Source organism: Fusarium keratoplasticum, chromosome 3, assembly GCF_025433545.1.
Source record: "Fusarium keratoplasticum isolate Fu6.1 chromosome 3, whole genome shotgun sequence".
Lineage (NCBI taxonomy): Eukaryota > Fungi > Ascomycota > Sordariomycetes > Hypocreales > Nectriaceae > Fusarium > Fusarium keratoplasticum.
This window is the reverse complement of record NC_070531.1, coordinates 4,777,694-4,792,905: the sequence shown is the minus strand read 5'-3', so window position 1 is coordinate 4,792,905 and position 15,212 is coordinate 4,777,694. Positions and strand designations below refer to the sequence as shown.

At 54.6% G+C, this 15,212-nt stretch overlaps 6 protein-coding genes across 6 annotated transcripts; 3 read left to right on the top strand and 3 right to left on the bottom strand.

Annotated features, from left to right (window-relative positions):
* Positions 1–1,348: 1,348 nt before the first annotated feature.
* On the top strand, positions 1,349–2,362 carry NCS57_00478100 (AB hydrolase-1 domain-containing protein; the record flags this gene model as incomplete). The annotated part of the gene is made up of 2 exons (XM_053054733.1): positions 1,349–1,407; positions 1,462–2,362. 2 exons carry the CDS (start codon positions 1,349–1,351, stop codon positions 2,360–2,362), a joined length of 960 nt encoding a protein of 319 aa, XP_052916893.1.
* Positions 2,363–2,642: 280 nt separating this feature from the next.
* On the bottom strand, positions 2,643–3,671 carry NCS57_00478000 (Aldo-ket-red domain-containing protein; the record flags this gene model as incomplete). Its single annotated transcript, XM_053054732.1, has 2 exons — positions 2,643–3,068; positions 3,117–3,671. 2 exons carry the CDS (start codon positions 3,669–3,671, stop codon positions 2,643–2,645), a joined length of 981 nt encoding a protein of 326 aa, XP_052916892.1.
* Positions 3,672–4,489: 818 nt separating this feature from the next.
* Positions 4,490–6,321, bottom strand: NCS57_00477900 (uncharacterized protein; the record flags this gene model as incomplete). Its single annotated transcript, XM_053054731.1, has 6 exons — positions 4,490–5,337; positions 5,397–5,594; positions 5,657–5,810; positions 5,867–5,972; positions 6,031–6,056; positions 6,112–6,321. 6 exons carry the CDS (start codon positions 6,319–6,321, stop codon positions 4,490–4,492), a joined length of 1,542 nt encoding a protein of 513 aa, XP_052916891.1.
* Positions 6,322–7,062: 741 nt separating this feature from the next.
* NCS57_00477800 (DAO domain-containing protein) lies at positions 7,063–8,427 on the top strand (the record flags this gene model as incomplete). The annotated part of the gene is made up of 1 exon (XM_053054730.1): positions 7,063–8,427. One exon carries the CDS (start codon positions 7,063–7,065, stop codon positions 8,425–8,427), a length of 1,365 nt encoding a protein of 454 aa, XP_052916890.1.
* Positions 8,428–8,523: 96 nt separating this feature from the next.
* Positions 8,524–10,379, bottom strand: NCS57_00477700 (Zn(2)-C6 fungal-type domain-containing protein; the record flags this gene model as incomplete). The annotated part of the gene is made up of 2 exons (XM_053054729.1): positions 10,256–10,379; positions 8,524–10,196 (listed from the first exon to the last, which is right to left on the bottom strand). The coding sequence occupies exons 1-2, from the start codon at positions 10,320–10,322 to the stop codon at positions 8,524–8,526; spliced, it is 1,740 nt and encodes a 579-aa protein (XP_052916889.1). The 5' UTR covers positions 10,323–10,379.
* A 509-nt stretch (positions 10,380–10,888) lies between these two features.
* NCS57_00477600 (uncharacterized protein) lies at positions 10,889–15,123 on the top strand (the record flags this gene model as incomplete). Its single annotated transcript, XM_053054728.1, has 6 exons — positions 10,889–11,057; positions 11,111–11,875; positions 11,933–12,595; positions 12,665–13,098; positions 13,147–13,630; positions 13,688–15,123. 6 exons carry the CDS (start codon positions 10,889–10,891, stop codon positions 15,121–15,123), a joined length of 3,951 nt encoding a protein of 1,316 aa, XP_052916888.1.
* Between the last annotated feature and the right edge of the window lie 89 nt (positions 15,124–15,212).

Sequence of the window (15,212 nt, the reverse complement as noted above, 5' to 3'; positions counted from 1 at the left end):
CGTTGGAGAAGGCCGCAACAGATGCAAGCAACGCCCTTCGAACTGCCCAAGTGAACATGGCCAAAGGTTACGGAGACAACGCCATCAGCTACATTCAGATGTACTTTGATGTAGTATCCAAGAATGCCCAAAACAAGACTGCTGCCATCAAGGGACTCACCGACACCAATATGACGGAGTTGAACGCAGCTCTTGAGAAGATCTCTGAGCCGAAATTGAGCCCCGAGCAGTGGAGCTCTCTCAAAGACATGCAAGCAAAGTGTCTGCAGAACCAGGCCAACGTTGCGACTGCCAACGATGCCCTTCTCGATGCCCAGATGGCGGCCTCGCAGGCTCGCGGCTCGGATCCTACAAACGCCCTCGAAGTCATGAACGAGAGGATCACGTCGCTGACCATGGACATCGACTTCTACAACAAGATGCTCGAGGCCTCAAGTAATCCGATGCAGGCTCCCATCACTGTCGCAACTGTGGATGCTGAAGGGAAGCCCATTACAAAAACGACCAATCCTGAAGGCCAAAGAGCTCCCGACCCGGCCCCGGCTTTACCCCCTCCCAAGATGGCGATGGGGCCTCAGTCTGGACAGACTTTCTCCTTTCGAGTGAAGCCTCCACTTCAAAGTCAACCAATGCCAGCAGCAGTTCGGATTCACACACGAGGCTATGTCTCAGACGAGGGTCGATTCGATTAATCATCTTGGATGATGGATTTTGTATTAATGATCGATGAAAGGGCTCCGCAACTCCGCAACGCGGCAATTAGCAAACACCCACTGCTGTAATAATATAATTAATAGTAGAAGTGCGTGCGGACCGACATGACTTAATGTCGGCGAGAAGTTAACAGGATCACTAATCAGTCTGTCAATCTCATACGTTCGGAGCCGATGTGTGGCCATCTGACCCCTGTCAGAACGTGCACGATGCCCATACTGAGTATGCTTGTCTAAAACTCTAAACGGCTTTCCTTAGAATAGTTAGCTAGTCGGGCATTCTAGAAGAACCCGACTCCGGCTCCGGATGTACCGACTCGAGAACGGCTTTTGGCGCTCCCCGAGCCAGCTGCCATGTTAAGAAATAACCCTCCAATCATAGCATTGCTACAGGACAGGTGTTTGACTCTGTAGAAGACAACGGCGGTGGGCATCGTGGGGCCGATTGCCCCGTAACTATTCATGAAATCATACCGGTGGTGCTGTATAGTATCCGAATCCTGTCAGGCAACGGCTGGTTCGGCCGAACACGTCTATTTAAACACGCCTTGGACGCCTGGTATGATATGCTTCATCACTCTCAACAACAATCGACTTTAACATTGTACATCTTACTCTTTACAAGACTAACCAACATGAGATTTCACGCCGCTGTTCTCTCAGCCCTTGTGGCTTCCGCCATGGCAAAGCTGAAGTAGGGCTTGCACCTGTGCAGCGTCGATTTCAATTTGCTGACAAGTTACCCCAGCGCGCAATATGACAAGCACTTGACTTCCTTGACTTCACTCGTTGACCCGCCGGCGTCGTTGGCACAGAATGCTCGGACCGAATTCGTCAGTCTGAACGGTACCAAGCTCGCCTATAGACGATTCGGCAAGCGTGGTGGCAACCCTGTCCTATACTTCAACCATCTGCGGGCCGCCATGGATGTTACCGATCCTCTGCTGTTCAACTACATCGCCCAGTACCGAGAGGTGATCCTCTTCGATGATATCGGCGTCGGCCACAGCGAAGGCGAGGTTCCAAGCTCCGTGGAGCAGATGGGTAACAACGCCGTGGCCCTCGTCAATGCTTTAGACCTTGACAAAGTTGTCGCGTTCGGGTTCTCTCTCGGAGGCGGCGTGGCTCAATACGTCTCCTGGACATACCCCGACCTCGTGGAGAAGGCAGTTTTCTCCGGCACACAGCCTGGAATCGGCCCTAACGTGACCGCTGGGCCACCCGAGGTTTTCACAATTGCGTCTGAGGAGGGTGAGCCCACAGAAAAGGCCATGTTGAAACTATTTTTCGAAACCACCGAAACCAGCCTTGCCGCTGGACGGGACTGGTTCAAGCGAAGGATCGATCGCCGCGTCAAGGGGGAGGAGCTCAGTGGATCTGTCTTGGAGCCCGGCGTAACGGCACAGCTGAAGGCGATCTCTGACTTCACCGCCGATCCCAGAAACTTCGGCAAGCTCAAGGATATTAAGGTCCCTGTTCTGGTCACCAACGGCAAGAACGACATCATGGCGCCCACCATCAACAGCTTCATCCTGCAACAGGAGTTGTTCAACGCCACTCTGCACGTCTACCCTGACTCTGGCCACGGACACTTGTTCCAGTTTCCCAAGCAGTACGCCCAGGCCCTTCAACAGTTCCTCGACGGCTAAGAGTGATAACTATGTTGGCGGAAGTTTAGAGGGCCAGGTAGAATTCTACTTTGTCTGCAGCAAGGGTTAATTCCCATTCGGGTGTTATAAACTAGAACGCATTTGTGTAACATCTACTTTAATTTAATTCTATTACCGCCATACTATGAGGCTTGCTACCATCCGTGCTTATATGTATATTGTCTTATTGCGTAACTTCTAACTTATCTCTATTTAACTTAACAATATCTCTAAAAAAAAGAAAAAGCTATAAGCTATGAAGGCATACATAAAAAGCCCTTTACAGCATCGACACAGGCCTGGCAGCATCAACCTCCTCGTCATCTCCAAAGAAGACTCGCATAGGCAGCCACGAATCGTCAGCAACCTTGAAGCGATCAGGAATACCCGAGAGGCTGGCCATCTCTCTATCCGTAAGCTGCCAGCCTCTGAGCCCCCCGAAGTTGGCCTCGATGCGCTCCTTGGTGACCGACTTGGGCAGCAGACTTGTCCCCCTCTGCAAACCCCACATCAACAAGATCTGCTGCGCAGTGCGGCCGTGTGACTTTGCGATTGAGATGACGGTCTCGTTGGAATATATTGGCGAGTTTGTGCTGCCGAGCGGGGAGTATGCTGTTGTGTGAATCCCCTTGGACTCGTTGTACTTGACGAGCCTGGAGGAAGGGTTGAAAGGATGGAGTTCGACTTGATTTACGGCCGGGGTTATCTGCAAACGTTAGAGTCTGTTCTCAGTATAAGCGTCTATGTAGATCACCTTGCAGCTCTCCGCTGACAGTAGCTTGTCCAGGTTCCTTATACCAAAGTTGCTGACACCAATGTTGCGAACCTTGCCGGTACCGACGAGCTTCTGCATGTCGCGCCAGGTATCCACGAAATCCCAGTCTTTGAGGACCTGGCCATGGTTGTTGGGATCGAGAGCAACCGGCCAGTGCATCAGATACAGATCAACATAGTCAGTGCCCAAGTTTTCAAGGCTCGTGTTGATTGCCTCAGTAACACGGTGGTGGCAATCATTGTCCAGCTTCGTGGTGAGCCAGATCTGCTCTCGAGGGACCCCAGATGCCCTGATGCCTGCGCCTACTTCCTTCTCATTGCCGTACGCAAATGCCGTGTCGATATGACGGTAGCCGCACTCGAGGGCCCATTGCACGGCGAGCTCTACCTCGCCTGGCTTGGACTGCCATGTACCAAGGCCCAGGGCGGGCATCGAGTCCCCCGTGTTGAGGACATATTTCTTCCTGTTTGCTGTTAGTCGATGTAGAGAAATGGTCGCTTGGTGCACTTGCGTCGTGTTCTCTAGGTATGTCATGGCGGGAAAGTCTGCAACAGAGCAAGTTGGAACGGATGGGAGAAATATTGCCGTACAGTTAGGGGCTCTCCGTGTTTATGTATGAGGTGGTGTTCGGTGGGCCCACTTGGGATCTCGAAGGGAGAAGGTCCAGGCGAGGTGCATCATTTTTATCTGCTGGGGCTTCCACTAGCTCTGGCTAATGCATGGTGGATGCTGGCCCCTGAGAGTATCTAGACCTGACTAAGAAGAGTGTAGTCTGAGCCCCGCCCCAGCATCTTTGGATGTGGATCAAGGGAACTCTGGTTTCCAGGCTGGTCGTCTGTATTGGCAGTGTGAGTAAGATAGATAATGCGCCATCAAGAGGTACTCAAATAAATACGAGAATGGAACGACTAAAGAGCAGCGGCATGCATTTTAATATCTACTTACAAGACCCAATCATACTTGGTTTATGTTTTGATACCGTGGAGGAGCGTTGCAAGCCCTCTCTTCGCTTGAGATACCCTCAGACCCCGTCATTGCACTATATCAAGTCGTAAGTATTGTTTAAATAGTTATGCTTTTGAGATCTAGGATGGCAAGAGGAGCTGATCGATGTCAGTGTGGAGGGAGTATCAAGAGAAGCAACGCCACTGGAAGACTTTTAGGGCAAGTATAAAAAGGCCCCCCATGTGCAAAGACCACTGTTCCTGGCAATGTGCATGCTCCTTCATATTACTATCAACTTATCACAACCTTCGCTCCCTTGTCTGGGCAAGGCAATAGTTGCTGTGTTTAGATCAACCAACGCCCGCACAGCAATCCTCAGGCCCAGACACCCCTTTCTACTTCTCTAACTAGGTAGTGTAAATGAACGTCTTCTGCTCGAAATCGGTCTCATCCAAGAATGACTCCATGACATCCTCGTCCCGGTCACCAGAAGCAGCCAGGTTTTCAGCATTCTTCTTGTTCTGCCACGCGGCAATGGCCCAGTATGCGGCCATGATGGCCATGCAGACGCCGTAGCAGACGATCATGGAGATAGTACCGCCCACATATTCCGGAGCCTGGTTGGCGCGGAACGTCTGGGGGCCGATCAGGTTGCCGACGGCGTACCCGATGTAGAGGATGGCGAATACGACCGACTTCTTGGTGTGGCCGGCGGTATTAGCCTGGGCCAGGCCGATGCCGACGACATAAGGACCAAAGTAGGTGTACAGGAGGTACAAACCAACCATCTGCCCTGCAAGGTTGCTTCGGGGGAGGGCGAAGACGACGGCGGTGCCCACGATAGGGACGAGACAGGCCAGAATTGTGACCAGGCAGCGACGGTTCTTCCATTTGGCGGACAAGAGCGAGAAGGTAAAGGAGGCGATGGTGGACATAACACCGGTCGGCATGGTGAGGAGCGATGCGTCAACGCCAGAGTAGCCAAGGCCCTGGATGATCAGCCCGCCGAAGGTGACGAGGCCGCCGTTGGGGATGTTGATGGCGATGTTGAAGAAGAAGAGGAGCCAGGTCTTGGGGTCGATGACTGCCTCTTTGACCTGGGGCCATTTCCAGACGTTGTTGGAAATACCAGTCTTGTTGGCAGCCAGACGGTTCACGACGTGGTGCTTCTCCCGATCGTTGAGGAAGAAGGCGTCCATCGGGGTTCCGGGGAGCCAGATAAATGCGATGATTGACCAAGTCATGGAGACGGAGCCTAAACCAAGGTTGATGAGTGTGTTATACCTTTTTGGGAGTAGCCCAGCTATGACTTACCGGTCAGTATAAACAGATATTGCCAGATGGCGAGCGGTGCACTCTCAGGAATGTGACCAACAGCCCAGGAGAGGAAGCCGTTGATGACAGAACTGGCAGCAGCAAACACAAGGGCGTTTCTAGGGGGCTGCTCCTCCTTGAGGTAGAAGCCAGCAAGCATCAGGGAGATGCCGGGGACGATAATGGCTTCGAAGGCGCCTGTTTTGTTGCCATTCTCATCAGACAAAAGCCTCCCAAAAGGCGCTCCCTTGATGACTTACCCATCAAGAACCGGAGAGCGGCGAGCCCTGCAAAGTTGTGGCATGCTACCATAAGCAGTGCGCACGCGGACCAGCCCATGGAGCAGGCGGAGAGATACTTGGCGCTCGGGAGGCGGTGGATGAGCCAGGTCGAGGGGAACATGCCGGCAAGTGCCTGCGTAGATCTTGTCAGCTAGGTTTCTTCTCTCTCTGGAGGAGAGGGTTACCAACACCCAGAGGAAGAATAGAGCCGAGCCAGCTGTATTGCTGACCGATGAGGTTGTTGTCCTCACGGAGCCCGTAGAGCGCAGCCGTACCGAGAGCAACTTTGTCAATACTATGGAGAGCAGGGTTAGATGATTGCACCCTATTTCACTAGCGAAGGCGCTTCTTACGCTCCTAGAGTGGCCACGAGGAAGAGCTAAGGAGCCATAACCGTTAGTATTCATTCTTCTCTAGGTCAGAGCTTTCCATACCATTGGTAGCAGGATCCAGTCAATCTTGCGCATGACCTTCTTCTCCTCGGCAGGAGTGAGAGGCTCATAGTGCTCAGTGCTGTTAAGGTAGACGGCCGCCTTGTCAGCCTTGCGATTGTCGAGCTTCTGAGCCTCAACCATCCCGGCCTGTTGAATGGACGGAGCCTCCGAGATGGCGTGTTTCTTGTCGTCCGACTCTGGAGCGCCCATGGTTGCAGGTGTGGTGAGAGGTAGTGATGATGGCTATGGGAGAGATGGATATTGAACCTGGACGTTTTGCTGCAGGAGGTTGCAAGTTTTGGTGGGTATCAGGAGGGTTCTTATGCTTTTGGCGTGAGGCTAAGAAAGGCAACGTTATTATCGGGAATAACTAGCACGCGCCTAAGGGCAACCCATGATAACGCCTCGGGTCAAGGATCCATGTGCGGAACCAGAGGAGCACAGTGAGGGGAAGTCATGACATTCCGGGGTAAGACGAGATAGCTTCCAGCTGCTGGACTATCCGATCAGGGTTCCCCAGGGACTCGAGTCGTGACCTCCCCTGATAAGCCAATTCCAGGATCTCCAACGACATGCAAGGTCGTTTCGACCTTCCCTCCATCGCGCCGTGCCAAGCCTGGATGCGGGGAAGCTGGTAATCGCCATTATTGGCTGATTTCGGTTGGTAGTGGGGACAAGGTAGCGGTAACAATCTCTCAAAAACTCCACACGCCAAGATAACAGCAGCAAGATTATGGAGGCTGTCAAAGATTTGATCAGGCGGACAATGATTGCAGCCAGCAAGTCAGTTCAATATCAGCTCATATCTAAAAGGGTAGCCGATATCGCTCAACTGCCAAGTCATCACAGGTATTGCGACAATATCTTGCAATATATCTGCTAGCGTCCCTCTCACGTTATCTTCCCCCTAACCCCCCCAGCCAACAGGGTTGATAAATCTGTTTCCCAATCATGGCCGAACTCAAAGACGCATCTATCCTGATTGTCGGGGCCGGCACCTTTGGTCTATCTACCGCCCTTGACCTCTCCCTCAATGGCTACCGCAACATCACTGTCCTCGACAGGGGTAACGATATACCCTCGCCGTACTCGGCTGGGTGTGATCTCAACAAGACTATCCGCGCCGAGTATGAAGACGACTTCTACACTAGTCTTGCCCTAGAGGCTATCGCAGCCTGGAAAACACCATTCTTTGCCCCGTTCTACGCCGAGCGAGGGCTCGTCGTCGTCAATTCACCCACCGGGCCGAGCAAGTCAGAAAACTCGGTCAACAAGGCTCTTCTGACGCTGAAAGGCCGCATGGAATACCCTTCCGGCACGCTGAAACAAATCAAGTCGGGGCACGATGTGCGATCTATTGTACCCCAATTGACAGGACCCATGGAGGGATGGCACGGCTACTTCAACAAGCACGGGGGATACGCTTGCGCTGGAAGGGCTATGGCCAAGATCTACGCGACCTGCAAGGAACGCGGCGTGCGCTTCGTCCTCGGAGAGCAAGATGGAAACGCAGTGTCCTTGCTCTTTCACGGGAAGCGGTGCAAAGGCGTCAAGACAAAGTCTGGCCGTGAGCACCTCGCCGCCCACACAATCGTGTCCCTGGGCGCCCACGTCGGCCGTCTCATACCCTCCATCACGCCCCAGATCACCGCCAAGGCATGGGCTGTCGCTCATATTCAGCTCACGCCCGAGCAGGCGAGGGGTTTAGCTGGCATCCCCGTCGTCAACTGTCGCGACCTCGGCTTCTTCTTCGAGCCAGATGCCGAGACGGGGCTGCTGAAACTCTGCGCCCACAGAGCAGGCCTCACCAACTTCGAAGTCTCGGACCACGGCCGTGCAAGTCTCCCCGCCACCAGCCGTCGAGATGAAAGCACGGCCACCTACGTCCCTGGTGGGCAGATCCCTAAGGAGGACGAGGACAATATAGCCGCGCTGATCGCTGCGACGATACCCCAGTTCTCCTCATCGCCTCTGATACGAAAGTTCATCTGCTGGTGCGGCGACACGACAGACTCCAACTTTATCATCGACTATGTCCCAGATACTGAGGACAGGTCGCTGATGGTGTTTTCTGGTGATAGTGGCCATGCGTTCAAGATGCTGCCCATTGCTGGGCGCTGGGCGAGGGAGGTCTTGGAGCAGGGGGAGCAGAAGCTGGGGAGGTGGAGGTGGAAGGGGAGTCCTGAGGGAAAGGCCGACGACATCAGCTGGAGGTTTGGAGACTTGCAGGATGTAAACGATGTGCCGGCTTGGGCTGGCGAAGGGGAGTGCAGGACGGAGCAACTTGGAGGCCATAAGCTCAAGTCGAAGCTGTGATGCGGTCCATTGAAGTAACAAAGGGACATCTATAGGAAAATTTGGTAGATTGACATAACGGCAAGGATTAAAGTTGGCTTCAATTCTTTTTCCATCCTATGCCAGGCTTAGTAGTTTACTCTTTGTCTCGACCAGATCCTCCCAGCTCCCAGCCTTGCCCAGATCTCTATCAAGCCACACATCCATAACCACATCCCTCGCCCTCACAACAAACGCAAGCCACCTCGCCTTGATCAGGCTGTCAAACTTGTCCAGCACAAGCCGCCGATCATCTTCGTTAGACACCCCCAGGGTGCCCACGACGAAGAGGATAAAGGTTAGCGACGGTTTGGGTGGAAGATCGGCCAGGAGATCCATCACCCGTCGCGTCAGGGCTTGAATGGCGGGTGACGTGGGCGTGGCGTTGTCGATGCACGCGTACAGGTAGATGAGGGAGCATAGTCTCTTGCCCTCGGCTACTTGAAGCAGCACGTCGTTGGATTCGCTGGAGTCGCTCCCTGTTGAGATCCGCTGATGCAGGTCCTTGAGGCTATCTTCAATGGAATCGCGCCGTGGCTTGATGGAGAGGTCTGTCACATCTTCTTGGCCGTCGTCTGCTGCACGCGGTCTTTTCTTCCTCTTCCCAGAGTGCCGTATATCCATTATCAAGGTCCCAATGGCCGAGACTTGCTGTATCAGACCCCGAGAGCAGGCAATCATCGGATCGATCTCGGCTTCGTCGTCGCTGGCAAACCACTCGCCCGGGTCGAACAGGGTCTCCTGAATCCAAGCCGTGCGGCTCATGATGTCGTGGGAAACGAACCACATGATGCAGAACTGGCGGAACTTGTCTGGCTCGCACACACTAGGATAGCGTGGCCAGACCATGCTGCACAGGACTCGGGCAGCTCTCAGATGCGTCATCCAGACAGTCGAGCACAGGATCGCAATGTCGTTGCATGAGAGTATGATTATCGTGGTGAGGATCGAGGCTGAATGGCCCGATGCAGTCGACCAGTCGCCCTGTGCGGCCTCAATCTCCATCCTCAGGCCTTTCAGGGCCCGGCCTTTGTTCTTGACTGAGGCCACGCTGTAGGCATCTTTGGCGGTAGGATTGGTGAAGGCGGCCTCGGTGGCGGCCCAGCTGAGGAGGGCGTGGAAAAGAGGCTCCGACGTGAAGGACAGGGGCACTACAAACTCCCAGTATGGGTTCTCTTTCGTCGAGTTGCTGAGGCCGGGACACATGTAGCTGACGAAAAAGTCGAAGAGGCGCAGGTCGGCAGAGGTCTCGGCAGATGGGAATAAAGATAGCTGGCTGCCAAACCCAGGATGATGATTACTGTTGAATGCGGCGTAGACAACATCGTCTTCTCTTACTCTTGCAACTTCATCTTCGCCCTCGGCCTGGTCTGCACTCAGAGGGTCCAGGTGCTGTGACCCTTCGACCCTACCGACATCGGCACTCGCTCGAGACCTACACCGAGGCTCCTCGAAGTCAGTCGTGGTTGTGTGCAGAAAGTAGACGTCTCCGATAAAGCTCCTTGAAACAAGAGGTTGACTAGAAAGCGGAACCTTAGATGACTGGCCATAGACACCTGCGGGACCACAGTGAGCACCGGGCGGGTTCCACGTCTGGGGGAGGGAAAGGGAGGTACCTTGTCGTCCAAAGCAGATGCCCCTGGCAAGGGCCTCTTCTCTCCACAGCAGCTTTACTCCGTACTGGCACGCGTGCTTCCACCGAGCACAGTTGCTGCAGACGGGTCTCTCTAGGGTGCACTTGATGCGGCGCTCTAGGACACGCTGGGTCAGCCTAGGTCGACTGGGGGGACTGGGGGGGATGATTGCCTACCCTTGCACTTCCAGCAGGCATTCCTCCCACGCTTCTCCGTGGGCTCGTTCTGTCTCCGGCGGGGCATCACAAGAGGCGAGCGAGAAACAGCTAGGGTGGGAGAGGGCTCGAGTGATGATGTTTTGCGGCCGAGATTGCGCAGATCGGGGGGGGTTCAAAGGTGGAGTGATGGAATGAGGACGTTAAGTGGCAGCTCGGTCATGTGTCGGATAACGGGGGGGCACAAGAGATAGAAGGGAGAAGGTCGAAACGACCTGACCCGCCTTTTGCTTATCAGCTCGAGCCATTCACAAGGCGCTATCCAGCCCTTGGCCCCGGCCTAGATATGAGCCGGAGCTTCGGAGTGATGGCATCGCGGGGAAATAGTGGGGCGGCACCCCGTCTCACGAGTCAGAGGTCTAGGGTGGATGGACTCTGTGGGAGTTATTGAAAGAGAGAAGGTCGTTTCGAACTATGATGCAGACTGGATATCTATCTGTGAATATTCCGATGAGATTCTGTTTCTTTATCTGTGTTTAAAACCTGGCTTGTTCCCAGTCAATGGACTATCATCTCGATCTTCATCATCCCATCCTTATCCCGGCCTCTCCATCCATCTCCTTCGTTTAGGCAGATAGCCAGCCAATCTTCATCATGCCTCATGCCAGCACAAGCACAGAGTCAGTTGAGGACTCTATCCTGATCGCTATTGACCGAGGCGGCACCTTTACCGACGTCTGGGCGTCTGTCGAGGGCAAGCCTGACTTTGTCTTCAAGCTTCTCTCTATAGACCCGGATCACTACAAGGATGCTCCCACAGAAGGTCAGTTAGCAGCGTTCAGCTGTGCCTTGCCGGTCCCACTAACGCGCCCTCAGGCGTTCGAAGAGTGCTCTGCCACTATCTTGGACGAGACATCCCCAAGTCAGAGCCTCTTCCCAAGAAGCCCATCCGCGCAATCCGCATGGGCACCACGGTTGCTACAAATGCTCTTTTGGAGCGTAAAGGAAGTCGACACGCCTTCTTGGTGACAAAGGGCCACAGAGACGTCCTGGAGATTGGCTCCCAGCAACGTCCCAACATCTTTGCCCTCGACATCCGCAAGGCTGCCGTGCTGTACGACACCGTAGTCGAGATCGACGAGCGTGTCACTCTTGAGCACTACGACGAGGAGGCTGACCGCGTCAACGGTGTCCGCAAAGTCATCCAGGGCGAGGTTGTCGAGGGCGTTGGCGGCGAGCTGATACGGGTCCTGGAGAGCCTCAACGAGGACACGACAAAGGCATCGCTCAAAAACCTCCGGGATCAAGGCTACACCACCGTTGCGGTGTGTCTGGCCCATTCCTTCCTCTTCCCCGACCATGAACGGAGAATCGAGGCCTTGGCAAAGGAGATGGGCTTTGAGCACGTCTCCCTGTCGTCTGCTGTTGGCGCCAACATGGTTAAGATGGTGTCTCGTGCTGGCACGGCCTCTGCGGATGCCTACCTCACACCGGAGACCAACAAGTACATTGCCGGTTTCGCAGCTGGCTTTGAAGATGGTAATCTTGAAGGACTGCGCTGCGAGTTCATGCAGAGCGACGGTGGTCTGGTCAACTACAAGTCATTTAGTGGTATGAAGGGCATCCTCAGCGGACCTGCAGGTAAGTTGCCCCATGCCCCTGACATCGCAGACCATTGAGGCTCATTTATTATGGTAGGTGGTCTTGTCGGCTTTGCTCGTACATCCTACGACGGCGAAACACCTGTCGTTGGCTTCGACATGGGAGGAACCTCTACCGACGTCAGCCGCTTCGGAGGCACCTTTGATCACGTCTTCGAAACTACTACTGCCGGAGTCACTATCCAAAGTCCCCAGCTGGACATAAACACAGTCGCAGCCGGCGGCGGCAGCATCCTCTTCTGGGAGAACGGCCTCTTTAGGGTCGGGCCTGAGAGCGCTGGTGCCCATCCCGGCCCAGCAGCGTACCGAAAGGGAGGCCCCCTCACCATCACCGACGCCAACCTACTCCTGGGGCGCCTGCTGCCGGAGTACTTCCCCAAGATCTTTGGGCCCGATGAGAACCAGGGCCTCGACGTGGATATCGTGCGGCAGAAGTTTGAGCAGCTGGCCAATGACATTCGAAAGGACACTGGTCGAGATGTGACACCTGAAGAGGTCGCCGTTGGCTTCATCGAGGTCGCCAACGAGACCATGTGCAGACCAATCCGATCTCTGACGGAAGCACGAGGCTTCGAGATCGACTCGCATAATCTCGCTGTGTTTGGTGGAGCGGGAGGTCAGCATGCCTGTGAGATCGCAGAAAACCTCGGTATTTCCAAGGTTGTGATGCACAAGTATTCTAGTCTTCTGTCGGCATACGGTGGGTTTCCTTTTCTTTTATTATTCAAGATGCCACGGAGATGTTTCTGAGATATCTAACATCGCCTAGGCATGGCCCTTGCCGAGGTCGTCCAAGAAGCCCAGGAGCCATGCAACGAGGTCCTCACAGCCGAAAGCCTGCCCAAGATCAGCGCCCGCCACGAGCATCTGCGAAAGTTTGGCACAGACGCCCTCATTCAGCAAGGAGTTGACCAGGCAGCGATCAGGCACGACGTCTATCTCAACCTCCGTTACCGTGGCAGCGACACCACCCTGATGATCCTGGAGCCCGCTGATGGAGACTGGAAAAGGGAGTTTATTGCCGAGCATCTGAGGGAATTCTCCTTTGTTCTCCCGGCTGACAGAGAGGTGCTCGTCGATGACATCCGAGTCCGGGCTATTGGTGTCAGTACCGAGAGCACCAAGGATAACGAGGCCCTTGAGCAAGAGCTCAAAGGCGAGAGCTTCACTCCCATCAACGCAGACAAGCTCGCGGCCGAGACGGTAAGGGTATCGCTCCTCCCTGTAGAGACACGATCTAACACTTCTCAGCGACCCATGTATTTCAAGCACGGCGGCTTCCACCAGGCCAGCGTTCTGCTGCTCAAGGATTTGTCCCCCGGCAAACTGGTCTCGGGACCCGCTGTGATAATCGATGACACGGCGACTGTTGTGGTAGCCCCCAAGTGCAAAGCCCGAGTTCTCTCGAGCCACATCATCATCGATGTGGAGGCCCAGAACCCCTCAAAGGCCGATGCCCTGACCGTCGACCCAGTTCAGCTCTCCGTGTTTGGTCATCGATTCATGAGCATTGCGGAGCAGATGGGTCGCTCGCTGCAGAAGACATCTGTGTCTCTCAATATCAAGGAGAGACTAGATTTTGCTTGTGCCATCTTTGGCCCTACCGGGGACTTGGTTGCTAACGCACCCCACGTCCCTGTCTTCCTGGGTAGCATGAGCTATGCGGTAAAGGGTCAGATCGAGCAGGTCGGTGACAAGATGCAGCCTGGTGATGTCTTTGTAACGAACCATCCTGGTAAGAGAATGAACCCTCTTTGTTCAGAATCTTAGAGCAGTGGCTAACAGTTTGCAGTGAGCGGAGGAACACATCTGCCCGACTTGACCGTCGTCACTCCGGTGTTCGACCAGGCTGGCAAAGAGATCCTCTTCTTCCTTGCCTCTCGTGGCCACCACACTGACATCGGCGGCTCTGAGGGGACGTCCATGCCGCCCAACTCCACCGAGCTGTGGCAGGAGGGTGTTGCAATCCACACATTCACCATGATCCGTGGCGGCCAGTTCGACCATGAGGGCATCGCCAAGATCTTTGCCGAGCCAGGAACCAGACCTGGATGCAACAGCACGCAACGTTTGAGTGATAACATCACTGACCTCCAGTCCTTTGCCGCTGCCAACAACAAGGGCGCCAAACTCCTCAACAGGCTGATGGACCAGTACGGCCAGAAGACGGTGCAGTTCTACATGGACGCCATCCAGTCCAACGCCGAGATTGCCATCCGGGGATTCCTCAAGAAGGTCCGCACGCAGTACCCCGGAGGCAAGCTCAGTGCCGTCGGTTACATGGACAACAGTTCCCGGATCTGCCTCCAAGTTCAGATCCGAGAGGATGGAAGCGCCACCTTTGATTTTACCGGCACCACTCCCGAGCTCCACGGAAATATGAACGCGCCTAGGGCCCTCACATACTCTGGCGTTATTTTCTGCCTTCGAACTATGATTGGGGCTGATATCCCGCTGAACCAGGGATGCCTAACACCTATCGATATCATCATTCCAGAGGGCTGCTTCTTAAATCCTTCGGGAGCTGCGGCTGTATGCGCCGGCAACACGCATACTTCGCAGCGCATCTGCGACACGATTCTTCACGCGTTCGAAGCCGCCGCTGCCTCTCAGGGATGCATGAATTGCGTCGGCTTCTTCGGCGGCGAGTCCCTCGACGAGGCTGGCCGCACCAAAGGCTTCCGGTATGCCTTTGGCGAGACTATCTGCGGCGGTGCAGGTGCTGGACCGACCTGGCACGGCGCGAGTGCCGTGCACACTCACATGACCAACACGCGCATAACTGACGCAGAGCTCGTCGAGAAGCGGTACCCGGTCCTCATGAGGGAGTTTAGCATCCGAAAGGGAAGCGGCGGCAAGGGCGCGTTCAACGGCGGAGATGGAACCCGGAGAGTTTACGAGGCTCTGGCGCCGCTTAGCTTCAGTGTCATCACTGAGCGGAGGACAACGAGGCCTTATGGTCTCCGCGGCGGTAACCCGGGCGCGTTCGGATCGAATATCTGGAACCGCAAGCTCGAGGATGGATCGTTTAGGGCGGTGAACCTTGGACAGAGGAACATGGTAAGGATGAAGGCTGGCGATCAGTTGGTGATTGAGAGTCCTTCGGGAGGTGGTTATGGTCCTGTTAGTGATAAGGTGACTGGGGAGAAAGCATCGAATGGAGTCAATGGATATAGCAAGGTTGTTAGGGTTAACGAGCATGCTAACTGGGCGGCTGATGGATTTTAACTTATAGAAATTATATAAAGAAATAGTAGTATAATTCTGGGGAGGTTGTCAATAGCAGCCTGTTGTCAAAGACCAGCAAATCTGATTAT